Consider the following 9,599-nt stretch of genomic DNA (forward strand, 5'->3'; position numbering starts at 1 on the left):
TTTTTTAAAATTTATATTTATGCATTTCTTATGATTCTTATTAAAATAATATATTTAATTAATATTTGTATTGATGTATAAAGTATTTAAGATGGCGCATGCGTTTGTGTGGCGGGAATGGTTCAACTACCCTTGTAGTAGACATTGCATCGTATTTTTTTATTGGGTCAGAGCTTGAGGAAAGTATCGTCTTTATTATTTAAAGGTAATTAATGTATTAAATATTAACGAACACTCTTTCTTCATGTGCGTCAGTTGATTTATCGTAAAAAACGCGTTTTCTAACATGTGTGTTAATGAATCAAGGCATCCTTATATTTGATAGATACTTGTGAAAATAAAATGGTTTTAATATAGGCTTTATTTAATGTGCGATAGTTATAAAACACTTTTTAAAATAATAATAATAATATTTATTATTTATATCAAATAGGAATCGATTTTATATAATCGATAAAAATATTTATTATTTCGTTAAAATTATGATAGCGATACTAGCGACCCTATCGATACGAATTGAAATCTCTATACCGAAATTTGCTTCGTTATTGTTTGATTAAAGTAAAGTTAAGTCAAGCTTGTTTTAAAGTATCAAATAATCATGTCAATTGTTCTTGCACCAGAAATTCCTCTTCCAGGATTTTCTTTCGATCTCTGTGAACGGTAAGAAAATAATATTTTAACTAAGAAATTGTTGGCAAAATTTCCTATAAGTGTTTATTCCGTAGCCCACGTAACCTCACTTTGAATAATATTGCTGTGTCATTTTAAACTTATTTTCTAATCGCATTTTCTAATATATAAAAATAATATATGCATTTGTTTAGCTTTACTTTTATATCGAATAGATTTAATTTGCAACATCCAAAAATTTTTATTACAGAAACAAGTTTTTACTGAAGAAAGGATTTAAGGCTCCGACTGCTGTCAAGACAGGTACTACTATTGCAGGAGTAGTTTTTAAGGATGGAGTGGTTCTTGGAGGTGATACACGTGCCACCGAAGATTCTATTGTAGCAGATAAAAATTCCAGAAAAATTCACTTTCTCGCTCAGAACATGTAGTAAGTAAATGATTATAAGCATTATTCAAATTGTCAATTGTAAAATAGAATAGAATATAGATCTTCAATTTTAAGTAGATTAAGATATAATACAGTTATTTTTGTATTTATACAGCTGTTGCGGAGCAGGAACAGCGGCTGATAATGAGATGACTTGTCAAATAGTTGCTAGTCAATTAGAATTACATCGTCTAAACACAGGCCGTATTGTACCTGTTTGTACCGCTAATTCAATGTTCAAGCATTTTTTATTTCGTCACCAAGGCCATATTGGTGTAGCTTTGGTGTTAGGTGGTGTTGATTTAGACGGTCCACATTTATATGCTATCTTTCCTCATGGATCTACTGAAAAATATATGTTCACCAGTATGGGTTCAGGATCATTAGCAGCAATGGGAGTACTTGAAAGTAGATGGAAGCCTGATATGACAGTATGTAATTCATTTTTCTTATTCGAAAGATCATTTTATTTTTTTATAACTGCTTGTATGTTAAACATTAACGTACTTAATAGGAGGATGAAGCGAAGCAGTTGGTAGCGGATGCTATTCGTGCAGGTGTTTTTAATGATTTAGCATCTGGATCAAATGTAGATTTGTGTGTTATACGTAAAGGATCTGTCGATTATTTGCGACCTTACGATGTTGCCAATATAAAAGGAGAACGCCAAGCGTCTTATAGATATAAAAAGGGAACTACTGCAGTTCTTGATAAAACCATACGTCCTATAATCGTAGAAGAAAAGATAGTTCGTGTGGTGGAAGCTGAACCAATGGATACTTCTTCTTGAAGATAGAGCCTGTTTTTAATTTAATATTAAGTTGGTGAAATTTGTGAATTTTCATTAATAAAATCTTACACATATAATATATATGTATAGGTGAGGAATTTTTTAGGCTTCTTAATTTTATTTTAAGAAAACATTTGAAAATACATATTTAAAATCTAAATAGTAAATTAAAATCAACAGATTTATTTAAATTAATTTGTAATAAAATATGCACGCGGGAAATTGAAATTTTCGCAGTTAGAAGAGTCCTGCTGATTGTTTCAACCTTTGCCTCTTCCAAGCAGGAAGTTTCTCAAATTCGGCAGGTTCCATTTTAAATATCGCAATAAAATTATCAAAGGTAAGGTGCATTTCCTTTCGTGCAACATCGACACCAGTTGGTAAATTTTCAGCATCATTTTTCAATACCGACAATGGATATTTAATAAAGTTATCAAATTCTGTTGTAACTTTTCCACTTGTTTGTATCTTAATAGATAATTCTTTCTCTTGTAGAGAATTGCATATCATTTCAAAAGATTTGTAATCTCGTAGTAAGTTATGATTCCAATTTTCGAAAAGTCCTATGAATGTTGGTGGCTCCATCCCTTCCAAAAATGTAAGCAACTTCCATTATTATCAATATAATATTAAATTAAACTCAAATAAAGATATAGTATACCTTGCTTGATTATAGAAATGGTTGTATTACGATCTCTGCCTGCCGGATGGCTGTATAGGAATATCATTGCATCTTCTACGCACTGTTTTAAACATTTAGGAGTTGATAGTTTCCCTAACCAAATCCAAATCATATTTCCAGCATCCAGTAACCACGTAGCCTCCGGAATAAGTGAATTTTGTCCAAATCCGAGAATTTCTGCACCAACAAAAATATTACCTTCCGTTTGACATCGAAAGAGATGTTTTTCCTGTTCCTCCTCGCTTTCAGCAACCTCTGTGCTGTACGTTCCACAACCTTGAAGAAAATAAAAAGTAAGAGAATATTAAAAGAAATAATTAAAATAATGATTAACTTCAAACTATTACCTCCTAGCTCTGCCCAGAAGTCGTTGCCTTCTTTACCCTCTAAAACGAGTGGTGCATTTTTCGGTGCAAGACGTCGAGAAGCTTGTCTGGCATCGCCAGTACTTCTGACACCACACCAGACAACTGGGCTGGACGAGAATAGTATAAAGACTCCACTGGAATCTAAGCTACTGGATCTCGTGGGTCTTTCAACGGCTTTCGAAGTGTACGGTGTTGATCCAAATACCCTTACAAGATATTTTTCTGGCGCTGAAGCGAGAACAACTAAATGTAGAAATTGATGAACTATTTTCATTGCTAACATTTCTAATAATGCTTACGAAAATCACGATGACGTCCTGCAAGTATCTTTAATGTGCCATTATATATTTGTAACATATGTGGTGGCTCCCTACCCTGAGAAGCTTTTATCAGTTGACCAGATTCCTCTTCAGCTATACGACAAGCCGCATCCAAAGCAGCTTCTCTGTCCAACTTTATAGTATGAACACCTTCCCAACAGTATACCTTTAGAAAATATAATATTATATATTTTTTAAGTAAGATCTTCCATAAGTTGGAAAACAAAATGAAGGGAGATACGCACTATCGTTCTGCATCTACGACCCTGGCCATATTTGTATCTCATAACGTAACAAGCCTCAGCATAGTAAATTCCTTTGTCAACGACTTCGATCATACCCTCCTTTTGATTTACTTTCCATAGAGTTTTCTCACCGGAACCATCATCTATCAATTGACATTCGGCTGCCATCCTAGGTCTTTCGTTCATATAATCGGGTTCAAAAGTAGGTGGCAATGTCAATGGTCTCATCTTGGAAGGTTCCCATCCCCTCAACAGGGCTTTCATTTCCATTGGCTCGTGACCTTGGATAGCTCTAGCAACTGGTATCGTCGCGCTATAATTTTTCTTCTTTACGAAACCACGAGCGTTTCGGACAGCTTCTAGTTTTTCTCGAGTATTAACATCTCGTCCAACCCAGGCCCAAACACCAGTCTCTCCACGATCTATCAAATACACGGATCCAGAAGTAAGATCGCTACGTAAAATCGGGCCGGATTTTAATTCTGCGACCTTATATTTTCCAGACTGTTCGCAACATTTATAGAGTTTGACAGGAGTAGGTATGCTGATTCGATAAGGACGATCCGATGCCACTGTTCTATTTGAAGGGTCTAGCACAGTAGCGAAAAGTTGCCTGTCTCCTTTTGGAAGAGTTTGTTCGTAGCCATCCTCGACGATAATCACTCGAATGTCGTTGTTATTCTCTTTCCTTTCTTCTAAAATCGCTGCCGCGTGTCTCTTGTGTAGCGGATCGGCGGATGATCCGAGCCACAGGAATACTGTACCTCTATTCGATAAAAAAGTATTGTATATGATGTAGATATTGCAATAGCGTACAATATAATATAAATACCTTGAATGAATATCAATTAGGATCACATCTTTGGACGTAAAGTTTTCCCAACGAACCTTATCGAGTTCGATCAACATCGGAATAGTGATTCCTGAAACTCTGTGCATCGTACAGGTCGGTGTTTCGAAATGAATATACTCTATGACGATCCTTTGACGGAAATAGGAAAGAAATCTAGGACTCTCGCGTTCTTGAGCTTCTCTCGATAGAATCGTCGCTGAAACCTGAGAATCTAATTCGGCTGCACGTAAAGCTGCAGCACCGGAAACCGTAGCATCGCAGCTGGATCCAATCCAGAAATGGATGGCACGTATCGAAGGTGCTCCTTTTAAATCTTTCATCTATTCGAAACGATTAGAATCCATGCGATATTTTGTTTAAATTCTTTTTCAGGTCGTACACGTTATTAATAATAAGTTGTACAATTATTTATAATTACCGGCATTCCAGGATACGGCAGGGAACCATCTTTGGAAGATATCGCATAAATAATGTAGGCTGATTCCGTTAAGAAAAATCCTATGTTATTTGTTGAAACAGGTGTCGTACGTAAACCTTGCTGCGGGCAAAATAATGTTGCATTATCAAATTCATATTTTATAGATTTGGCAAAGGAAAGATCGTTAATTTATTAAATAACTTGAATTATATTATAGAGTAAAAATACCTCGATTTTCCAGACCCGAAAAGTACTGCTATCCTTTGGTACGTTCTTGAAGATATCACCAGCCGAATCATCGGAACGGCAACTTCTGTCATCCTGCGCGGACATATTTGATAGATCCGGATAAACCACAATGACATTCGACATATTTAACAAGGATTACGGGTGAAAGTTCTCCGTGGAATGAGTCGAATGAAGAGGAAACGGGTGATTTTTTAAGCGGTACAACGAAGCGAACCAAAGTACAGGAAGTTGAATTGTTCACCCTGACTATAATTAGTAACGGTATGTTTAGGAAAGCGTACTATTAACTGGTCAACAGTCAGTACCAAACATTTCGTGTTTTGCCTATCGTTATCAGCAATAAGATTTTATTCGAAAACTTCGAACCTTTCCTATCGCAATAAATCGACTTTATCTCGAATAAACGAACTATTTCGTTGAGCGTAGTTAATTTGTTATTAAAATATTGCTAATCTACGCGCTTAGATCTTTTAAATCATTTTGGACTAACGACTCGAGCATTTTCTTTTTTCTTTTTAAATAAATCTTCGAATTTTTTAATCGAAAACATTTGTTTCGAAATTCAACATTCGCTTGGAGACTTAAATGACACTAAAAACGATTATATTTTTTGTTTATTATTAACTTTTTACGAATCTTTTCCTACGATCTGATAATACTCTTGCTCAGTCCCGTTGAATATTCGTGCGTTTCACAACGCGGAGAAACGTCGACCGGTATCCGTATAGTACGATCGCTGTCAGAAAACTGGGGTATGAGAACTCACGAGAGTAAGATTCTCTAACTATGATCCAAGGAGTACGTTCTCAGGTAATTCGTATCGCGTTCGTACGTGATTATATGTCCTGTCGCATATTTCTTCCTACCTTTTCTAACATTATTATTCATATAAATCTGCATCTATATAGGATGTTTCTAAAGTTTTTAACCAAATTAAAAACATCAAAATAATAATGTCAATTTATCAATGCAATTTAGACACGTTTAATAAGATTGTAAAATGTCGCTTTTTTATTACGATTGCATGTTCAAGCCTTCCTTTAATTTCCGAAGTTTGGTAAAATCTTGTAGAAATACTCCGTATATCGGTGCAATTTACATAATGTAAATGACACGAACGCATTCTCCAGTTGACGCCAGTCAAGCACAAATTGGTACTCGCAATCACGCGTACAGCTCGGTCGTCGCCTTTGCCTTCTTGCGTATTCAAAGTTTTCATTCATACCGACGTGTGACATGTATTTCCGCGAGAGAACACGTGCATCTTATACAACTGTTGCTAATGAATATAATTAGCGTCGCGTTATTTTACTTAACAAATAAATCAGTTTAGATATTTTAAAGACTGTTACCGATACTTCTATTTATTTACTTTAATTCGTAGTGTTAAATAATGAACGTCGTCGTTAGTTGGAACTTTCGAAATCTTGTCGTCATTCTTTAATTAACGTCTTGTATGATTCTGATCTTTGTTAACACGACAGATGCTCGATGAGCGTGCCGCTGCGAATGCTTGACACACATGCATTGTACCTTACATCCGCTTGTGTAAACTTTTTAGTATTATTATTGCGTTTTGTGCGCGACCGACATTTTTACCTTTTTTCATCCTGCAGGCACAGTTGCTCGAAAGAAAATCAGAAAGGTTTCGAGATAGAAATTAAATTAACACGCGACTCGAATAGCTGCTCAACGTAACATTCATTTGTAACGTTATATTTTCTAATATGTACTATTATATATGCATACATGCATATGTAGGTGCATATATAAGTGCATTCACTTATGCACTTAAATAACTGCTGTTTAAGCATCATTCGCGACAATCATTTCTGGCAGGAAATAACGGCCATGTTCTACGTACTCTACCTACGCCTACTACATCGTTAACGTTGTCTTCGTCTTCTTTGGCATCGAGTTTCGCGAAAACATAGAAATTCGTGCTCTCTCAAGCTCGACGAAGTTAACGCGCATCCTTCCTTTCCCAACAACGCGTTACCTCGGTGAAAAGATCATTTTCTAGTTTTCTTTATTTTTTTTACAGGTAGAAAGGCATTTTCATTTTTTCCCTTAGCACGAAAAATATTTAACACCACACGAGAGAGAAACCATTGTCGAGATTAACAAAGATCGTTTGTTCGAATGTAGAATATAACGTGCTCCAGGAAATGTTTGGTTTCTGTTGCGATTTCTTCCTTATTGTAGATTTTTTTGTTTCAATATGCTGCACTATTAAATTGAAAAATGTTAATATAGGAATAAGTATAATCGATAAGGGAAAGAGATAGAAGTGCAAATCTTTTGTAAATAAATCATCGATCTATTTTTTGAACTCACCCATTTGTTGTTAGAGAAATCCATTTTTCTTCCTTTATCGTCGCAACCTCGAGCTATTCAATGTTAAGGCAGAGCCATTTAATATTATTTTTAGTTGAAAAATCGGTAGAATCGAAGGATGGTTGATAAAAGGCGCGAAGAAGGATAACAACGCGATAGCTCTCACGCGAAACGACGCTTAACTGTACGCGGAACAACCGATACTGCACATTCGTGGCTAAAAAAGAAACCATACCGGTACGGACTCGTCCGGAAGTGGGTCCGGAACTCTGATCGGCCAGCCGTAACACACGGCTAACTTAGTGAATACACGCAGAACCATGCGGGCATAGCCAAAGACGGCGTCGGTGCATTCATTCTATTCCAACTCACCTGAACGTACCTGTCCGACTTTACATGCCTCATATATCATTCAAGATCCTGTTCAAAATTTATTTTAACGATTAATTCAAATTACCGCACATGTCATCTTTATTTCTATTTACATGATAAACATTTGTGTAATTCCTTTTTTTGATATGTTAATTAAATATTTAAAAAATCTTCACAGTACCTGAACGTAGACAATTTTTCTTGCACGCAAGTTTGTACGAACGGGTTGCCTATCGTTTGGGGCTAAACATTTTTTTTTAAGCGAAATTTTTTTTAGGAGAGTACCGAAAATTTTCAAACGAGACGAAGAACTAATATAAATATGCGCACATTCATATTCTTATTAATCGTCTAAATAATCAAAAATAAATAAAAATCTATCTTTAATTATATAAAAAATATAAATTAGTAAAAAAGAAACTTTCAATAGATTTATTCTTTGTTTTTTATTGGTAGGTGCTTTTTTTATAACATTCGTATTTATTTTTTATTTTTACGAGTACGTATGATCGAATTTATATATATATATATATAGAGAGAGAGAGAAGGTGAAAATGAAACGAGGCAAGCAACGGTTATGTTTACATATCTCGTCGAATTCGAAGAATTCCCCTTCATCAAGCACACGTAGAAAAACATCTCGAACAATAGCCTAAGGCAGTTTGAAGGGGGACAGGTGACTCGTACATCTTATTTTGATACATTTTATATTGATTTTGAACGCCGTGGTGACAAGATCGTTACGTATTCGCTCTCCGTGTACGAATTTATTCCTAATTAATTAAATAAGTTTTAAAAAGACGTTCACCATTATTTTTTGGGTTTTAGGAAAATATACAGAATAGCGTTTTTAATTTAATTTGCTTTTTTAAAACAAAGGAAAGATCTTTAAGCGATTTTGTTCGTCCGATTAATCGAACAAAAATTCGATCGAAAATTAAATATAAAAAGAAGAAAACCGTAGAATTATTTTATGTAATAATAATCTGATAAAAAAAAGATTTATTAAGAAAATAAAAGATGATAGATTTGAATAAAAAGAAATGTAGCCGCGGATTGATTTAAATCACAATCGAACGGCATACGAAGTAGGGTTCAATGGACTCCCAAAACGAAGAAAACGACTACTTCGATGGTATTACGATACGTAAACGTTTCTTCTTTCTTTCTGACAATTTTTAATATAATATATTTTTTTCTTCGAGAACAGTAGACAACTTTTCATGGAATGAAAGTAATTTTTTATCCAGAACAAAAAGTGAAGTGAGTTTGGCCGGTAATATTGGTCGCAGCGTTTCTTCTAAAGAAGTACAGGTTCGATCAATAGGAGAAATCTTTATTGTATATTTTACTTATAGATTTAGATTAGTTAGATAAGTTGTTTCTTACGATGATAGGTCAGCTTCATTAATTGCAAAGAATCCAGAAGCTTTACTTCCGCTTTCGAACAACTGGATTTGGATGTAAATTCGAAAGATAGTACGGAATTAGTTCAAAGAACATGCGACGTACAGACTGATCCACTATACAATCAAGAAGCTGAAAAAATGATATCAGGTTTTCAAACTAGAGAGATCCCATCTTTTCGTTTGGTCATTCAGGGTCCTGAAATTTTAAAGTTTCAGGCAATATATCTTTATATATATTAAAACTTATTTATTTTATTTGCAATTGGTAAATTACAAAGATATAATTTGATAACAGGGTACAAAACATACAATAAAAGATATCGCGCGATATTGGAAAAAAGACTCACGAATGTGGCTTTGGAAGTCTGGACACCGTAAGAATAATCAACAACAGCCAGAATATTCTATGTACCTGTGTACATCGGAGCAGAATTTCAAAAGATTTCAATGAAATAGCAATTTACATTTTTACTATTTTTTTTCTATAAAAATT

General features: G+C 34.6%; 3 protein-coding genes across 4 annotated transcripts; 2 read left to right on the forward strand and 1 right to left on the reverse strand.

Moving 5' to 3' along the window:
* Positions 1-513: 513 nt before the first annotated feature.
* On the forward strand, positions 514-1,934 carry LOC122522881 (proteasome subunit beta type-7). The gene is made up of 4 exons (XM_043644231.1): positions 514-663; positions 884-1,063; positions 1,179-1,494; positions 1,578-1,934. The coding sequence occupies exons 1-4, from the start codon at positions 602-604 to the stop codon at positions 1,851-1,853; spliced, it is 834 nt and encodes a 277-aa protein (XP_043500166.1). The 5' UTR covers positions 514-601; the 3' UTR covers positions 1,854-1,934.
* Positions 1,935-2,009: 75 nt separating this feature from the next.
* On the reverse strand, positions 2,010-8,053 carry LOC122522887 (villin-1). 2 transcript variants are annotated; one of them, XM_043644248.1, is made up of 9 exons: positions 7,326-8,053; positions 4,968-5,060; positions 4,740-4,859; positions 4,301-4,641; positions 3,469-4,234; positions 3,203-3,389; positions 2,883-3,131; positions 2,515-2,811; positions 2,010-2,440 (listed from the first exon to the last, which is right to left on the reverse strand). In XM_043644248.1, the coding sequence occupies exons 1-9, from the start codon at positions 7,347-7,349 to the stop codon at positions 2,091-2,093; spliced, it is 2,427 nt and encodes an 808-aa protein (XP_043500183.1). In that variant the 5' UTR covers positions 7,350-8,053; the 3' UTR covers positions 2,010-2,090. The 2 variants fall into 2 exon arrangements, with proteins under 2 accessions (XP_043500183.1, XP_043500182.1); XM_043644247.1 differs by lacking the exon at positions 7,326-8,053 and having other exon boundaries at positions 4,968-6,339.
* Positions 8,054-8,274: 221 nt separating this feature from the next.
* LOC122523300 lies at positions 8,275-9,428 on the forward strand. The gene is made up of 3 exons (XM_043644971.1): positions 8,275-8,324; positions 8,903-9,011; positions 9,095-9,428. The coding sequence occupies exons 1-3, from the start codon at positions 8,275-8,277 to the stop codon at positions 9,344-9,346; spliced, it is 411 nt and encodes a 136-aa protein (XP_043500906.1). The 3' UTR covers positions 9,347-9,428.
* The last annotated feature ends 171 nt before the right edge of the window (positions 9,429-9,599 follow it).

This window comes from Polistes fuscatus, unplaced genomic scaffold (assembly GCF_010416935.1).
Source record: "Polistes fuscatus isolate 324 unplaced genomic scaffold, CU_Pfus_HIC Scaffold6, whole genome shotgun sequence".
Lineage (NCBI taxonomy): Eukaryota > Metazoa > Arthropoda > Insecta > Hymenoptera > Vespidae > Polistes > Polistes fuscatus.